The 19,044-nt window shown below is 39.1% G+C and overlaps 1 protein-coding gene across 8 annotated transcripts in view; it reads right to left on the bottom strand.

Annotated features, from left to right (window-relative positions):
* The window catches only part of LOC137641374 (sesquipedalian-1-like), an 893,367-nt gene that overhangs the window by 599,042 nt on the left and 275,281 nt on the right, over positions 1-19,044 (bottom strand). For all 8 annotated transcript variants that reach the window (XM_068373872.1, XM_068373871.1, XM_068373873.1 and 5 more), the window contains one exon: positions 9,471-9,556. In XM_068373872.1, the coding sequence (XP_068229973.1) occupies positions 9,471-9,556 (86 nt within the window). The remainder of the gene's footprint in view (positions 1-9,470; positions 9,557-19,044) is intronic.

Raw genomic sequence — 19,044 nt, 5'->3', positions numbered from 1 at the left:
TCAAGACAATCAGCTTTTAACGCTTTTAAGTGAGACACCCACACAAGCCTACAATCAAATATCAAACCTAAAAATTTAGCTTCACTTACACATGGGATACGTTGACCTTTAATGTATCAGGTCTGAAAGTACTCCCCGGATACGACAGAAATGGAAAATAGTAGTTTTACTTGTCAAAAACTTGAATCCATTCATATCGACCCACTGGATAATTTTGTCAATAGAGTTGTATTTTTCTCTCAACCAATGCCATTCTAGCTCCAGCAAATGATATTGAGAGATCATCCACAAATAATGTTGAAAAAACATGCTGGGGAATGACTGAAGATAACTCATTAATTTCTAGTACAAACAGGGTTACACTCAGCACACTACCCTGAGGAATTCCTTCTTCCTGACATTTACTCTCAGATAGAGTTTCCCCCACTCTCACTTGAAAAACTCTATGTGAAAGAAATGACTGAATAAATAGTGGTAGTTCTCCTTTTAATCCCCTTTTTGTTTTGTTTCATTTGTTGATGTCGGCTACCCCCCAAAATTGGGGGAAGTGCCTTGGTATATGTATGATGTATGTATATCTCTATGTGGTATCATATGCCTTTTCAAGGTCAAAAAAGACTGTCACATGGTGCTGTTTGGAAGCAAACGCTTCACGAATAGAGGACTCAAGTCATATCAACACATCAGGCTTGCATTGACCATCTTCTCCATGATTTTACATAAACAAGATGTCAATGCAATAGGTCGGTAGTTTGCTGCTAAAAACTTGTCCTTACCGGGTTTTAAAAAAGCTAAAATAATGGCTAGTTCCCAAACACTTAGATAACTATGCTCATACCATAATTCTATTAATAATGCTTAAAATATATAATTTTGTATTAAAATGTACATGTTTAATCATTGCATATGGAATTCCATCGGGTCCAGGGGCTGTATTGTTACAATTAGTAAGAGCGGAATCAAATTCTCTTTCAGTAAAAGGAAAATTATATGACTTTTCCCTTCCTGTTACAAAATTTAAAATTTTCTTTTTCTCGTTGCTCCTATACTGATGACCAGGAGCTCCTTCACACTTGCACGATACATTTGAAAATTGTTCAGCCAGGGCATTGCTGACATCATTTGCTTCAGTCACATACTGACCATTCACTGATGGTGGGTTCGGGGTAAATTTGCCGGCAATCTTTTATATTTTCCTTCACACAGCAGATGGTGGTGTTCTACTATTAATGGAGGAAACAAAAGACACCCATGACTGGTGCCTAGCTTCCTTCATGGCACGAAGGAACTGTGCTCTACATTTTTTGTATATAATCAAATTGTCCTCAATGTGGTGTCTGCGCAGTCGAGTTAAAGACCTTCTTGTGGCTCTGTGCAGGGCAGTTAGTTCTAAAGACCACCAGGGGACTGGTTGTCTTTTGAATAACCCTGTTGTTTTCGGAATTGAGTTAGCTCCTGCTGTATAAAGGGTTTCATTCAGAAAGTCTATGGCATCATCAATATTTTCAAACTGCATTTCCTTCAATTTCACTTAGCTCACGAAATCTATCCCAGTCCGCCTTATCAAGATTACATCGTGGAGATCTTTGTAAAGGCGGACCTTTGTTAGTGTTTATAATGATTCATGCATAATCACTAGTATGCCAATCATCTAATGTCCTCCAATCAAAATCATGGAGGCAGTTAGAGCTTGCAATTGAACGGTCAATGCATGACAAGGTACCTGTTTGAACATAGATGTGTGTGGGATCTTCTGTATTAAGGAGGCTGACATCCTCGTTTCCCACAATTGATGATATAATATTGCCCCTAATGTTTACTAAAACATCACCGCACAAAGGATGTCTACCATTCAAATCTCCAGGTAAAGAAAAGGTTGAGGGAGCTGTTTAATCACCTCTACTAAAACACCATACGATATGTTATCATTTGGAGGCAAGTACTGCGAACAGATTGTATATTTTCTCCCTATATCAATCTGTACAACCACTGCCTGCACAGGTGTACGGACAGATAAAGGTATTTGGGGAACACCTCAACGAACGTATATGAGACTTCCGCCATGGCTGCCTACTCCATGATCATAAGGTGTTCTATAGCTGATATATTCACGAGGACAAGGGGTATTAGCATTTAGCTTGCTCTCCTGTAGACATACAATTATGGGGGAATGCTCAGGAATTAAGAGCTTAAGTTCTTCATATTTAGCCCTCAAACCCTGACAATTCCATTGCAAAATGGATGAAAAAACTATGTACTATTTTCTGGAAGACATCGTTGATGAGGTCTTCCTATTGACAGTTTTTGATTTGACAATATTTTCTGTAGGCTTCTCAAGTGTGGGTCTTGATAAGTTAGGTTTTGTATTAGCTTTTTCAGTATTCTTCTTACCTAATTCAAGTTGAATTTTTGATTGATTCAAGACGTATCCCTATTGATCTGCAATATCAATAGGCAGAACATCATATCTATTTGATGTCATAACTTTGGTGTTTTTAATGGAAGGGGGTGAGAGAGATGGAGGTCTCTCTCTTTACCTATTGACAGGTGGTGATTTGTTAGGTTTTGGTGTTTTCCCCACTACAGGTGCACCTGATAACTCTGTTTTATGTGGAACCTCCATCAAATCAGGAAAAGATATAGCCTGAGAGAGGTTAGTATTATCCTTTGTAGTTGGGACAAGTTTATTAGAGGTGAGCAAAGCCTTACGTGATATTCTTGCCTTATCCTCTAGAATTCTATCAGAAGATGGCGAATTTCTTTTCTGTGGAATAGATGCAGTAATAGGTGGGTTGGGTGTCTCCTGCCTCATTTTTCCACCTGATTTAAATACCTTTGCATAACTTGCTAATTTACTCAATAGTCTCTTGGCATGCCCCACACTTATGTGTTTGATACTGGTTTTATTGAGAGCAGCCTCTTCCAACTTATATTGCTGGCAGCTCCTATCAGTAGATTTATGATTCAAATTGCAGTTTATACAATTGGCCTCTAGCGTACATTTCCCATGGTAAACGTTGGAGCAAGTACTACACATTTTATCATTCTTGCAAACTTTAGATAGATGCCCAAATCTAAAGCAATTGAAACATTGCAGCGGCTTCTGCTTAGAAGTTCGAACTTTAATCCGTTCATTTTCTATGTAAATGTGGAAAGGCACATCAGTATCCTGATAGGTCAGGATAATCATTAACGTTCCAGGGACTTCATGCACTTTCCACACAGTTAAAGGCACATGGCCAGTATCTTCTCTTCTGTGAATTCATATAAGTCTCTATTAAAAACTACTCCCCTTCCATAACTGAAGTTTAGATGGAGTTTCACATCCAGCTTTATGTCATCATTCTCTGTATTTAAATTGCAAAGTATAAAAGACTGAGTTTCTGTTTTGGCACTTATGGGGAAACTGTTCTTTCCAAACCGAGATATATCTTCTGGTGCGATGGTACCTACTTTCTTTTGAAGAAATTTACATATCTTAAAATAATTTCCAGTACTCCCTTTTCACTGAGCAACAAGCTACTTTGGTGGTTTAGTCTTTCTTATGGAGGGTAAAACTACCTCTATACCTTTATCAATTCAATCTGCAGGTTTGTATACACCTAGATCCTTGGGTACCCAATCGCAAAGAGCACCCTTGAAGTTCAAATTATTGATTTTAATATTCATGATATTACTGATTGCATTGAATGCTTCATCATGGTTATCAAATGATATCTATGAATCCCATTTGTCACCTTCAGCCTCATTCTAATTTCCCTGATGTGACCATAACATTGAAATGATTTATACAGCACATCATAACTGGTTTCTATGGGAATCTAAGTGACATGAAGGATTCGCAAATTCTCCATGTCACCCAAATTACTTTGTTTTTTAACATTAGTAGAATGGTCCTTTAGAGTTTCCGGGTCATCAACAGAGGGGTTAGTTTTTGAAGTAGCAGCAAGCCGGGTTATCCACCTCTTATCGGAGGATGTCAGTCCTCCTATCCCATGTGGCCCAACACGAGAAGAGGCTTCGGCGGAGACCAGTCCTCTATTAGAGAGGGGCTGCCTCTCTTAAGGTGGGCGTACACTGGTCAGTGGGGGTAGTTAGCCCCTCCCACCGACGACTCCAATGCCTGGCATCACCCATTACCTGCAAATATGGGCGACTTAAAACCAGATCACTGGAGGCCGACTGTTAACAGACTTGGTCTACACCCAATGGGGTCTTCCTGAGGGTGATGGCGTCTAAATTTGTACTGGTTGAGATGGTATGACATCCATCCCACCCTGTGCCAAATCCAAAGAAGCAGTCAAAACCAAATTCATACAAGCCAAAGTCGTCAACAAGTTCACGCCCCAGAGGAAGAGATGGGAGAATAAAAGAAGTAATCAAAAGAACGGAGCGAAAGTGCTAACTAATTCAGTTGGATCAACAATTGGGCACCGAGGTCCGGTGGGAAAGCAGTTCCCACTGTTCATTAGAGCCCAGCTGCTAATCTCTAAACCCCCCATCCTCATCAAGGCTTCAGCATCTAGGGGGTTTTTGTTTTTTGTTGGTTGTTTTGTTAGTTTACCTGCTTGAGAATTTTAAGAAAGTATCATATGTTGGAAAGGAACTTTGCATTCTCCACCATCGGCACAATGAGAGTATACTTCCCAGATGGTCCACTCCATACCCTACTCGAAGGATAGCATCAAAACAGATATAGAGGCACAGGTGTAACCTAAACCCGCCTGTTAGGACTGAAGGGAGTTGCGAGTTGATATGGGTAAGAGTAAGGTTATGAGATGCACAAAAAGAGAGGGTGGTGCTAGATTGAATGTCATGTCAAATGGAGTTACTTTAGGAAGTAGATCAATCTAAGTATTTGGATTCTGTGGATGCTGCAAATGGTGAAGTGGGAGCAGATGTGTAATATATAGATATTACTTGTTTAAAACACATGACCTACAGGTCACTGTGGAAGTAAAAGAAGTGTGAGAAATGCCATAGTCATATCATAAGCAGGATGCGAATGCCAAACCTCAGCAATGTAACATTTTTCATGAAGAGTAAACACAACCAAGCCCGGGAGAAAGAGTTGTCTATGAGAACGGAACCAAGTACCTTCCAGTATTAATGTTGTGTTTACTATAATCCATTAAGTGCTGAGATAACTAAGTAAACTTTAACGTGAATATGGATATTTGTGGTTGTTCATTTTGAGATGTCATACGGAATGGTCATCCGACCAAACCATCTATACTCCTGTGATGGAGATGTTAATACTGTTTTTAAAGAATAAACTATTTTAAAGTTAACTTACCTAGACTTTAATTGAAGATGTAACATACCAAATCTAATCTATAACACATTGAAGATGACATTTGAAGGGAACCCAAATGTGTGTTAGTAACAGTAGCACACCAGTAGATGTACATCACAGAGTGAAAGAAGGATATAAAGTTTTGGGGCAGTGAAGGGAGTGGTGAACAATACAGGGTTAGGGATGAATGTAAAGAGAGTTTTGTATGGGAAAGTGCGTGTATCGACTGTGATGTATGGAATAGAGTTATAGGTAATGAAAGTAACAGAGACAGAAATCGAATGTGTTTGAGATCAAGTGTCTGAGGAGTATGGCTGGTGTATTTCCATTAGATAGGGTTAGGAATGAAGTATTAATGGTGAAAATGTGTGTGAGAAATTAATTAGCAGCTAGAATACCCATGAATGTGTTGAGGTGGTTTAGCCATGTAGAGAGGATGGTAAATGGCCATCTGCTGAAGAAGGGGATGAATGCAAAAGTTCATGAGAGAAGTGCAAGTGGAAAGACAAGGTTGGGTGGATGGATGGAGTGAAGAAAGCCCTAAGGTACAGGAGGATAGATGTGAGAGGTCAAAAGAGCATGGTAGAAATAGGAAAGAATGGCGAGCAATTATGACATGGTTCCGACAGACCCTGCTGCTACCTATGGGCCCCTTGGTGACCGCTGAGGTCGCAGCATTAGGGGTATCAGCATATGAAGCTTCGTGTGTGATGGAAAACCGAGGAGGGTGGACTTTGGGAACCTAGCAGTACCAGCTAAACTCGGCTGAGTCCCTCGTCTGGCAAGGAGGAACAATGAGAAAAAAAAAAATTCCCTTTGGTTCTTTATTTTAGGCTGGATGCCTCCCAAAAGGGGGGGGGGAAGGCCATGGTATATGTATATAAATAAACACCAAAGATAACCATTTCACAGACAGGTTCCTTGTCCTACCATCATATAAGACCCTCTACAGAGTAAAGTAAATCATACTATGGGACTCATACAAAAATAAAGAAGGTACATCATTAAGAAAAATAAAAATAACAAGATATGGCTTGAAATACTGCAAGAATGCAAACATAACTGTAGGAATACCCATTATAGTTTCTGTCCATGTCACAGGTGGCATTTGCATTTACTCTTGCTAGTATGTCAGGTATGCCACTTTGTTTGTCATTTCCTAACTGGTTAAGCTCATAATATCAGGGATAATACTTCAAAAACCAAGTGGCAGAACAATTGTGTAAAGCTAGTTTTGTGGTCATGTCATACAGTATAATTACTCACAAGACTAACCCTTGGCAGGCTGATCTTCGGCACTTCATAACACACAACACTTTGCTGGCTGATCTTCGGCATTTCATAACACACAAACACCAAAACATTTAATCTTCTTCACATAACAGGGGTATAACTGAGTCTGTACCTAACTTAACACAATAATTTTCTAGTACTTGAATAAAGTTTGCCATATATTCTTACTTCAAGAGTAATCTCCGGGCAACAAGACCACAGGCTAGCCAGTCAGTTCTCAGGGAAGACTATACATAAAGTGGGCTTACAATTTAATTTCTAATAGGTTAAACTATACATAAACCCTAATGGGTGTAGGGCATTGCACAAACATGAAACAAAAAAAAGGGGGTTATGAGACAATCCAGGGATGTAAGTTTATTACAAAATATATAGTAAAAATACTCAAATAAAAACAAAATGTGGGAATCTATTACCTTAATACCCAAGAGCTGGATCAGTCCTGTGAAGCATTCCTACATGATTCCAACACCGCCTGTGCACGACTCTCAGGAAGGAGAGACGTGGATCCCAGCATCGACGAGTCCCGCAACACCAATTGACAGAACTGGGAGAAGTACCAGGTACTTCTCCTACTGCAGGTCAGGGCAGAAGGGCAATCACAGCCCAGTGCTCCATGGCACAAAGCCTTCCACCCAACCTTCTTGGTCAACTAAAGCAAACACACACACTCGAGTACAACCTCAAATAGTGTCATCCTCTCTACCAAGTCCAGAGATGCAATGGCAAAGGAAGAAACAGGCATCCAGCATCCTGGAAGGAAGAGAGATGGAGGTCTCTGAAACTCCTCATAGAACCTTGGAACAGATGGTGTACGAGAGCCGTACACTTCTGTCATGGCCGGCTAACAGGGTCGCTCTGAAATCCGGTACCACCCGGCCGACCGGGAGTACCGGGGTCATGCCAGGGCATAGGGCTGGGACACAGGCCCCAGCCCCATGCACCAGCCCTGGGGGTGCTGACACGACCAGTGGCTTTGGGGGCCCAGAAACCACTAGGGTGCCATCCACCTACCTTGAAAGGTCATTCTGGTCTTCTTTGACCTCTCTCTTTTCTTCTTCCTCTTCTTGATCTCTGAAGAAGTCAGAATGCGAGAAGGAGGAGGAGGAGGAAGAGGAGGACACATTTCTTCTTCTAGGCTCACGCTCCTGGCTCGGCAAACAGAGCAGTCGAGGTCTAAGTGATCATTAATGATGATGCTACTCTGGGGAGAGAAACCACACTGGCTATTCCAACATTAGCGCACAACACTGGGGCACACTGTTACAAGGGAAAGCACACTCTCAAGTGCCTGCGACCCAGCAATGAGCGGGGCCGAACACAACTACAGAAACTGAGGGAGGAGGAAATGGTACCGGACCTCCTGCTACAAGAGTCAGGGAGGCAGACTCAGGGGAAGGGGCAGGAGTCACAGGGTCCAGGTCAGGAAACATGGATACCCTGGAAACGGGTAAAACTCGTTTTGGCTTTTTTGCATTTCCACCCACCTACAGGTGCCTCAGCTACTGGCACCTTGCTACTCAGACCGGGAGTTACCTTACCGAACTTACCTGCCTTCTTTCGCTACAAACTCCCTCAGCTAAGTCATCGAGAGCCTACCTTAAGACTTGAGCAAGCCCAAGAATCTCTACGGTCAAACTTGTCATCAAAAGCCTGCCTCCATTCCTTGACAATAAATCACTTCCTGAAAAGAGGGAGAAAAATATCAACAGGAGCTGACTGTATTATGTGTACGTGTCAGTAACCAATTCAGAATTTAAGGCTCTCAATTCAGGATAGGGACTGGGACCACTTTCCCAGCACCTTCACAATTTGGATAACAGCTTGTTATCGAACTTTAACAACCTGGTTCGGGTGCCAAAATAATGTGGCGGATGCAAACAAAAGCAACCCCTACACCCTTGAATCATTCCATCTTACGCTGAATCAATATCCCTAATTAAAGGACTAGGGTATGTATGATGCATAAGAAAAAAAAATTAAAGGAAAAAATTTCAAAGTGGAATTAGTTCCTCCAGTAATGATCCCAATGAGAGCTGACTCCCAAAGGCATGATACCATCATAATTCTAGCGGCTCAAGTATAAGTCATATTGCAAGAATACAATTAGCCCACTTCAGTCTTAGATATAGGCAAACTGGACAGTATGCCAAGAGTTCTATCTTAAAAAAATACCAACCAACCCTGGAATCCGAGGGCCAGTATTTACCACTGATATAGTTCCATGAGTCAATATGGAAATACTGATATTTCTTTGGTTCAAACATTATCGTGTAGTTGGCAAGACCACCACAGCTCTCATAATTGGTTTTGAAAATAATTCCAATACCAGAAATGGTATACCATCTTGAAAATCTAGACAGTGAAAAGAAGAAGAAAGGTTGGACAGAAAGGTGAGAGAGGGTTGATAAAATGTGAAGGAAGCTGAAGTATCAATAGGAAATAGAAAAAGTATTTGAGAAAAATTGTGAGTCAAACTGATGAAAAAATTATTCCCAAGTTTGAGGATCCACTTGCCAGTCACATGGCTTCATAAAGGAAAAGATATTCCCTGTTGAAGCAAAGTGACTAAAGTCTAGGCATTCAGTTGCTTAGAGGGCCAAACACCAAAGTAAGGAGTCTTTGACAAGAAAATAGGCGGGGCTACTCGCCCACGCTAACCACCTGCAGTTAACTACCTTGTTAACGAATTCAACAGTCGTTCCAATTTAACTAAAGACATCCCCTATTTTAAAGGAAGAAGGGTTCGTACTGAATAAGCATAAGCACTAATGAATATTGAATAATATTTATTGAAATAATATAGTTTCCATACCAAATTTAAATATAGTAATGAAGCCAAGATTATAAAAAACTATAAATGTTATCTAGAAAAGCTTACCTCATTTTTGTCCACACCGCCAAACTCATTCAATCGGTAATAAAACAAACAGTTTGCTCGAAGCTTGAACCACCGTTCCTTGTAAGCTATAAAAAGAAATATTAAGTTAGAAAACCATGTAACAATACCACCATTAACAAAATTAGATTCCCTGCTATCATTATTACAAAGGTTTGAAACTTCGATTATAAAACTACATTTACAATATCTAAAACTTTCGAAACAATTAAAATGTTTTCTAACATACTAACCATTATCCAACATTGAATTTACTAGTTTCTAATATTAACTGTAGTGGAAGAAAGCAATCATGATAATCTGGCTGACTTTCTTTGATGAAAAGGTAAAGTCAGTTTGATTGTGGAGTTTGGAGATTTAAACTTGATGTAAGGGCTCTCATGTGCTACGACAGTGGTCATCAACCAGTGGTCGCCGGGAAAGAAAAAAAAAATTGGTGGTCCACATAAAAAAGTGGGGCATTTTTCCAATTTTTATGTTTTCTTAATCCTCTTCAGGAAACACTGATACAAATTGCACATAAGACATACAGCCCAGTGACAGTGACCTGTTGCCAATTTAGCATTATTTATTTCAATAAATTAAACATTACAAATGTGACTTTTTCCTAATCTATTAGAGGCCTACATAAAACACATCTCAAATAAAACTGAACATAATCTATGACTCATAACCGTATGCACCATCCCTGTTTAAGTAAGAGCCGGACAACAGTGAAAGAAAGTGTTTAGTTGCTACAGGACCCGAAGTGTGACACAAATTTTGGTAAATGTGGAGATTAGAAGGAATTCCTTTTTTTTTTATTCTAGTGTTTTCCTATAGATTTGTTTTGACCCTTCAGCAAATCATTTGGTGAATCAGTAAAATTCATATGTTCAACTTATCAAACACAATACACCACTGTTGCTCAAATTACCAATTTTCCTTTTTTTCAGGTTCAAATTAAATAAAATGTAATAAACCAATAATTAGTAAGAAAAAATAGGCAAATATTGCATTTCTTTCGTAAAACCAAAGATAGGATAACTAAAGATGATAGTTATACTTCACTTAACTGTGAGCTGATCAGTGAATCAGAGCATCCACAGTTCCCGTCAGGAACCATCAGAAAGAACATTAGAACTGTAGGGGAGAAGAGTAAATGAAATTTGGATTTATTCATGATCCTGGTAGTGACCTGAATCCATGGCCTCTTAGTATTGGGGTTTTTAAAAGACAACAATCAAAACACCCAGAAACCGCTTGTATACTTTCAAAAAGTGCAAGAAAATACGCAAAAATAAGTAGGTACCTTAAAAAAGGTGGTTGTTGAATATAAGTCATTAGTGAAGGCTTCTTATCTGATAGCACATCAACAGCAATTACAGAAGATTTTGGTTCGCATCCCAAAAAAAGGAAGAAGATCCCAGGCATGGCAATATCTGGATAATAGATCCATTTGCAGCAAACATTGAAAATAATAATTCGTGTAAAAAAAAGCCTTAACGATCTATTATACAACAGTCTCAAAGCTAAATTCCAGTCATCCTAATCAAGATCTCATTTTTGCCTCTCCATAAAACTGAATACCTATTACTGAGCAAAAAAGCAAGGAGATTTTTTTATTCAATTTCCACCATTTATTTTTGCAAGAATACATTTTCATCTGTCACAGTAATAAAGACTCGCTGACGTTCTCGGCTCTCCATCTAGCAGTAAAGTCATTGGAGCCAAAAGTCAACAAGCTTATCTTAAACAAGCAGGAGCAAATATTACACTAAAATTTATTGGTAATTATTATTCTTGAACTTTATTATATTAGATACTTGCATTTCATATTATGATAAAAAATCTCGGATTATCATTATTATTACAACCCTTGTTTGAAAAGCAAGAAGCTGTAAGTCCAAGGGCTCCAACAGGAAAAATAGCTAAGGGAGGAAAGGATATAAGGAAATAAATAAACTAATGGAGAAGTAATAAAAAATCAAAGTAAAAAGTTTTTTTTAAAATTAACAACATTAAATTAGATATCTCATATATAAACTATTGAAACTTTAACAAAAAACAAAAGGAAGAGAAATAAGATAGAAACATGTGCCTGAGTGTACCCTCAAGCAACAGAACTAACTCTAACCCAAGACAGTGGAAGACCATGGTAAAGAGGATATGGCACTACCCAAGACTAGAAAACAATTGGTTGATTTTGTACTGTCCTTATCCTAGAAGAGCTGCTTACCATAGCTAAAGAGTCTCTTCTACTCTTACCAAGAGGAAAGTAGCTACTAAACAATTACAGTGCGGCAGTTAACCCGTTGATAGCAGAAGAATTGTTTGGTAATCTCAGTGTTGTCAGGTGTAAGAGGATACACGAGAATGTGGAAAGAATAGACTACACTATTCAGCATATGTGTAGGCAAAGAAAAATGAGCTGTAATCAGAGAGAGGGATCCAATGTAGTACTGTCAGGGCAGTCAAAGGACCCAATAACACACTAGCGGTACTATCTCAATGGGTGGCTGGGGCCCTGGCCAACCTACTACATATTGTTATTACATGAATGCATTTGCCTACCTTTTATTGAATTCATATATGAAAAATCTAATTTAATGATGTTACTGTTCCTAAAATATCTTATTTTGACTGTTCATTGCTTCTCTTACATCAGTCGTCGAGTGCATTTTGCTGAATCCCCATTGAATGGATGATAAAATACCCTTGTTTTCAAGGTACCACATCAGTCTTACATTGACCATCTTCTCCATGTTTTGCATAAACAAGATGTCAATGCAATTGGCCTATAATTTGTTGCTAAAAACTTGTCCTTACCAGGTTTTAAAAAGGCTAAAATAATGGCTGGTTGCCAAACACTTGGATAACTATGATCATGCCATATTCTATTAAAAATGCTTAAAATGAATAACCTTGTATTAAAAGGTACGTGTTTAATAATTGCGTATGGAATTCCATCGGGTCCAGGGGCTGTATTGTTACACGTAGCAAGTGCAAAATATAATTCTCTTTCAGTAAAAGGAGAATTGTATGACTTGCTTTCTTGTTGCGAAATTTAAAACTTTCTTTTCTTCAATGCTCCTATACTGGTGACCAGGAGCTGCTTCACACTTGCACGATACACTTGAAAAATGGTCAGCCAGGGCATTGCTAACTTCGGTTGCTTCAGTCATATACTGGCCATTTACCCTTAACACTGGTGGTCGGTTTGGGGTAAATTTATCTGCTAACTTTTTGACATTCCTCCACACAGATGATGTTGGTGTTCTACTGTTAATGGAGGAAACAAATGACACTCAAAACTGGCACCGCTTCTTTCATGGTACGACGGAACTGTGGTCTACACTTATTGTATATGACTAAATTCTCCTCAATACGGCACATGCGCAATAGAGTTAAACCCTTTCTTGTGGCTCTGTGCAGGGCAGTTAGTTCTGGTGACCGACCACCAGGGTACTGGTCCTCGTCTGAATATCCCTGTTGTTTTGGGAATGGAATTGACTCCTGCTGTGTGAAGAGTTCCATTAAGTCAGTCCATGGCATCATCAACTCTTTCAAACTGTTCTGCATTTCCTTCAATTTCACTTAGCTCCCAAAATCTATCCCAGTCCGCCTTATCAAGATTATATCAATGCGATCTATGTAAAGGTGAACCATTGTTGGTGTTTATAATAATTGGTGCATGATCACTAGTATGCCAATCATCTAATGTTCGCCAATTAAAATCAAGAAGACAGTTAGAGCTTGCAACTGATAGGTCAATGCAGGACAAGGTACCTGTCTGAACATGAAAGTGTGTAGGCTCTCCTGTATTAAGGAGTCCTGCATCTTCATTTTCCAAAATTGATAATATAACATTACCCCTAGCGTTTGCCAAAACATCGCCCCATAAAGGATGTCTACTATTAAGATCTAGTAAGAGAAAAGGTTGAAGGAGTTGTTTAATCACCTCTACTATATAATCATATGAGATGTTTCCATTTGGAGGCAAGTAAAGAGAACAGATTGTGTATTTTCTCCCTATATCAATCGCTACAACCACTGCTTGCAGAGGGGTACAGATAGACAAAGATAATTGGGAAACATATTGACGAACGTATATAAGACTTCCCCCATGGCTCCCTTCTCGTTGATCATATGGTGTCCTACAGCTAACATACTCTCGAGGACAAGGAGTATTAGCATCGAGCTTGCTTTCTTGTAGACATACAGTTATAGGGGAGTGCTCACATATGAGGAGCTTAAGTTGTTCATATTTTGCCCTTAAACCCTGGCAATTCCATTGCAGAATGAAAGAAAAAACTATGGTTTATTTTTTGGAAGACACCTTAGATGAAGTCTTCCCATTGGCAATATTTGATCTAACAATATTTCCTGGTGGTATCTCTGGAGAGGATCTTGATATAGTGGGTTTTGTACTTTTGATCTAATTATTGAGAAGGATGGTGGATCTCTACTTGAATTTCTGATTTGATCAATTCACCTTCCAGTTGATCAGAAACATTAGCAGACAAGACATCATATTTATTTGAAGTCGCGACTTTAATGTTTCTTATGGTAGGAGGCAAGAGAGATGGAGGTCTCTCTCTTTTTTTATTTAAAGGCTGGGATCTGTCAGGTTTTTGCACCTTCCCCACTACAGGTTCACCAGGTAAATTGGTTTCAAGTGGAACCTCCATCTGATCAGAATCTTTAAGAATCTGTTTTGATTTTTCTACAACTCCTGGATATAGATTTTCGATGGAACTTTCAACCTCTTTAATTACTTTCATATGTTTCTTTACATTAGAAGTGGGAATATAATTTTTTTCCTGTGTGCTTTGTCTAGTTTTTCTTCAGAACCATTGAAAAAAAGTTGCCCGAGTCTTATCTGCTTTTCAAGAGCTCTTTTACGAGCCTCTCTAAAAGTAACCCTTTCCATGGTCCTAATGGCCTGAATTTTCTGATCAAAAATAAACTTAACAGAGCTTTTAGATGTAGCTGGGTGTGCTTCCCCACAATCTATGCAATTTGGATTTTCTAAGTATACTCCATGACTACTTTTTCCACAGTTGGCACAAACAGCTGGCTTATTATTTAGTTTTTCCTTCATTTCTGGCTTAAATGGCCATACATTTGGGAATGATAACATCTCAATGGTGATGGGATATAAGGTTTCACCTTCAAAGATAGCCAACCAGCTTTAATAACATTTGGTAATCAACATTGATCAAATGTTATAATCAAAGTAGCAAGAGGAATACGTTGTTCTCCAACTCTCTTTCTCATTCTGACTACTTTTACTACTCTTTGACTTTTCAGTTCATCCTCAATTTCTTTTTCCTCTATATCCAGCAATTCTGGAACATACATCACACCTCTACTCTGGTTGAAGTAGGGTGCGAAACACATTTTACACTATGACCATCCAATGTTGTAATTGTTTTTAACCTTTCACCTTGTAATGAGGATAGTGTCTCTATCAAGAGACTTCCATTTCCCTGGGGTAAAAGTTTTGGCTGCCCTCCACATAAAGTGACTATTTCCCTGTTAGCTTTGAAAACATTTACACGCTCATTTCTTCCATTTTCAAATTCTAAGATAAAAATAATCCCATAATTCATTACTTCATAGTGACCAGGTAATACCCCCCCCCCTCTCTCTCTCTCTCTCTCCTCAATACTTATATCAAAATCCATTGTGATATACACAAGCTATGAGAGTTTACTATGGTGTTCTTTAAATTTTCAGTTCCAAGCCTCCTCCTCCTCCTCCTCCTCCTCCTCTAGTGTTTTCTTATCATTCTTTCCATAACGCATATAAGATTCTAACGTTACAATATTACAACCCGAGTTGGAGCTGTCTGTACCGAGGTCCATGTTTGTATTTTCCAGGTTGTCAACAGAGGGGTGTGTCTTTTTGGTATGAGCAAGCCGGGTTATCCACCTCTTATCGGAGGATGTCAAGTGGCCCAACACGAGAAGAGGCTTCAGCGGGAACTAGTCCTCTATTAGAGAGGGGCTGCCTCTCTTAAGGTGGGCATACACTGGTCAGTGGGGGTGGTTAGCCCATCCCACCGGCGACTCCAATGCCTGGCGTCACCCATTACTTGCATACATGAGTGACTTACAACCGGATCACTGGAGCCCGACTCTTAACAGACTGGGTCTGCACCCAATCGGGTCTGCCAGAGGGTGATGGCGTCTAAATTGGCACAGGTTGAGATGGAATGCCGTCCATCCCACACTGTGCCAAATCCAAAGCAGAAGCCAAAGTATAATCAAACAAGCCAAAGTCGTCAACAAGTTCAAGCCCAAAAGGAAGACAAGGGAGAAAAAAGAAATAACCAGAAGGAAAAGAGAAAGTGCTGACTGATTTAGTTGGATCAAAAGTTGGGCACTGAGGTCCAGTGGGAAAGTAGTTCCCACTGTTCATTAAAGCCCAGTTGCTAATACCTAAGCCCCCCATCCTCATCAAGGCTTCAGCATCTGGGGGGTATAAAATTAGGAGAAGGTCGAAGTAATATTGAGAGAAAGAAGAGGATAAAAGAGAGAAATTTAGATTCGAAATGGGAGAGCAATTTCCACAAGTTCGTGAGCCCTCTTGCCCATCACCAAGTTTCAGCATGGGAATGATATGCTGTGCTGAAGCTCAATGACTTCATCAAGGCATTCTCTTATTAAGAGGGTGGATAACTATGATCATACCATATGCTATAAATAATGCTTAAAATAAATAACTTTGTATTGAAACGTGCATGTTTAATGATAGCATATGGAATTCCATCGGGTCCAGGGGCTGTATCGTTACAAGTAGCAAGTGCAGAAGCAAATTCTCTATCAGTAAAAGGAGAATTTTATGACTTCCCTTCCTGTTGCAAAATTTAAAATTTTCTCTTCTTCAATGCTCCTATACTGGTGACCATGAGCTACTACACACTTGCATGATATATTTGAAAAATGATCAGCCAGGGCATTGCTAACATCATTTCCTTCAGTTACATAGTGACCGTTCACCTTCAATACTGGGGGTGAGTTTGGGGTAAATTTGCCGGCAATTTTTTTTTATTTTCCTCCATAAAGAAGATGGTAGTGTTCTTCTGTTGACTGAGGAAACAAAAGATACCCAAGATTGGCGTCTAGCTTCTTTCATGGCGTGAAGGAACTGTGCTCTACATTTTTTGTGTTATCAAATTTTCCTCGGTACAGTCTAAAAATTTAGTCAGAGATTTTCTGGTGGCTCTGTGCAAGACTGTTAATTCTGAAGACCACCAGGGGACTAGTTGTCATTTGAATAATCCTCTGGTTTTTGGGAATCAAATTGATTCCTGCTGTATGGAGAGTTCCATTCAGTAGGTCTATGGCATCATCAATACTTTCACACTGTTCTGCACTCCCCTCGATTTCACTTAGCTCACGAAATTTAACCCAGTCCACCTTGTTAAGATTCCATCGTGGCAATCTTTGTAAAGGTGGACCCTTGTTGGTGTTTATAATGATTGGTGGATGATCACTAGTATGCCAATCATCTAATGTCCTCCAATCAAAATCAAGAAGGCAGTTAGAGCTTGCAATTAAAAGGCCAATGCATGACAAGGTACCTGTCTGAACATGGAAGTGTGTGGGCTCTACTGTATTTGGAGTCCTAAATCCTTGTTTTCCACAATTGATGATATAATATTGCCCCTGGTGTTTGCTAAAACATCACCCCACAAAGGATGTCTAGTGTTCAAATCTCCAAGTTAAAGAAAAGGTTGAGTGAATTGTTGAATCACCTCTACTAAATTTCCATACGATGTTATCATTTGAAGGCAAGTACAGAGAGCAAATTGTATATTTTCTTCCTTTATCAATTTGTACAACCACTGCCTGCAGAGGTGTACGGATAGACAAAGATATTTGAGAAACATCTCAACGAACGTATATGATACTTCCGCCATGGCTCCCTACTCGGTGATCATATGGTGTCATATAGCTAATATATTTGCGAGGATAAGTGGTATTAGCATCAAGCTTGCTATCCTGTAGATATACAATTAAGGGGGAATACTCGTGAATTAAGAGCTTAAGTTCTTCATATTTGGCCCTTCAACCCTGACAATTCCCTTGCAAAATGGAGGAAAAAACTATGCTTTATTTTTAGGAAGAACTTTTGGACGAAATCTTCCCATTAACAATTTTGTATCTAATACTATTTCCCAGTGGTTTTATTAGAGAGGGTCTTGATAAATAGGGTTTTGTGTTTGTGATTTTCTTTTTGTCCTTTTGATCTAATTGTTGAGGGGGATGGTAGACCTCAACTTGAATTTCTGATTTATTTGAAGTGTCTTATGGTAGATCGGGAACATTAACAGACAAAACATCATATTTATTAGATGTCATAACTAATATTTCTTATGGAAGGGGATGAGAGATATGGAGGTCTCTCTCTTTTTTGATTAATAGGTTGTGAGCTACCAGGTTTTTGTACCTTCCCCAATACAGGTGCACCTAATAACTTGGTTTCAAGAAGGATCTCCATTAAATCAGGCAAGGACATGGCCTGGGAGAGGTTAGTACTATCCTTTGTAAAGGGGGATAAAGGCTGGATAGTGGTGGGCAATGTCTTTTGATAAATCTTTAGGAGGAGATATTCTTGTCTTATTATGCAGCACTTTATCAGTAGATGGTGATTTTTTTTTTTCAAGATCTACCTACAGTAGTGGGTGGGTTAGATTATTCCCAAGGAACTTTTTCTCCTGTTTGCATAGGTAGTAGATTTATTTAATAATCTCTTGGCATATCCTACACTTACATGTTCAATAATTGATTTATAGAGGGAAACTTCTTCTAACTTATAAAACTGGCAGCTCTTATCATTAGATTTATGATTAGAGTTGCAGTTCAAGCACCTTGCCTGAAGTTTACATTCTCCATGGTAAAGATTGGAGCAAGTATTAGAAATGTTATTCTTGCAAACTTTGGAATGATGCCCAAATTTAAATCAATTAAAACATTGCAGTGGCTTCTGCTTAAAAGGTCGATCTTTAATCTTTTAAATTTCTATGCCGATGTAGAAAGTGAGGATAATCATTGATGTTCCATGTACTTTATGTACTTTCCTCATTGATAGTGGACACAGCCAATATCTCCTCTTCGGTAAATTCATATAGATCCCAATTGAAAACCACTCCCCTTCCATAGCTAAAGTTTAGATGTGGTTTGATGTCCAATTTCATAACATTTTCTGTCTTCAAATTGGATAATATAACAGACTGTGTGTATGACTTGGCATTTATTAAGTAACTTTCTTACCAAATCGAGATATATCTCCAAGTGCAATCGTTCCTACCTTCCTCTGAAGAAATTTGCAGAGCTTAAAATAATATTCTGTACCTGCTGTAGATTGAGCAACAAGCCACATTGGTGGTTTTGGCTTTCTTTGGGATGGCATAACTATTTCTATGTCTTTATCAATCGAGTCTGCTGGTCTGTAGACATCCAGATCTTTAGGTAACCCATCACACAGAGCACCCTTAATACTTATATTACCTACTTTATATTCATAATGGATGATTCCTCATGACAATTAAATGATAACCAAGAAT

Source organism: Palaemon carinicauda, chromosome 5, assembly GCF_036898095.1.
Source record: "Palaemon carinicauda isolate YSFRI2023 chromosome 5, ASM3689809v2, whole genome shotgun sequence".
In the NCBI taxonomy this organism is placed as follows: Eukaryota; Metazoa; Arthropoda; class Malacostraca; order Decapoda; family Palaemonidae; genus Palaemon; species Palaemon carinicauda.
This window is presented reverse-complemented; position numbering and strand designations above follow the sequence as displayed.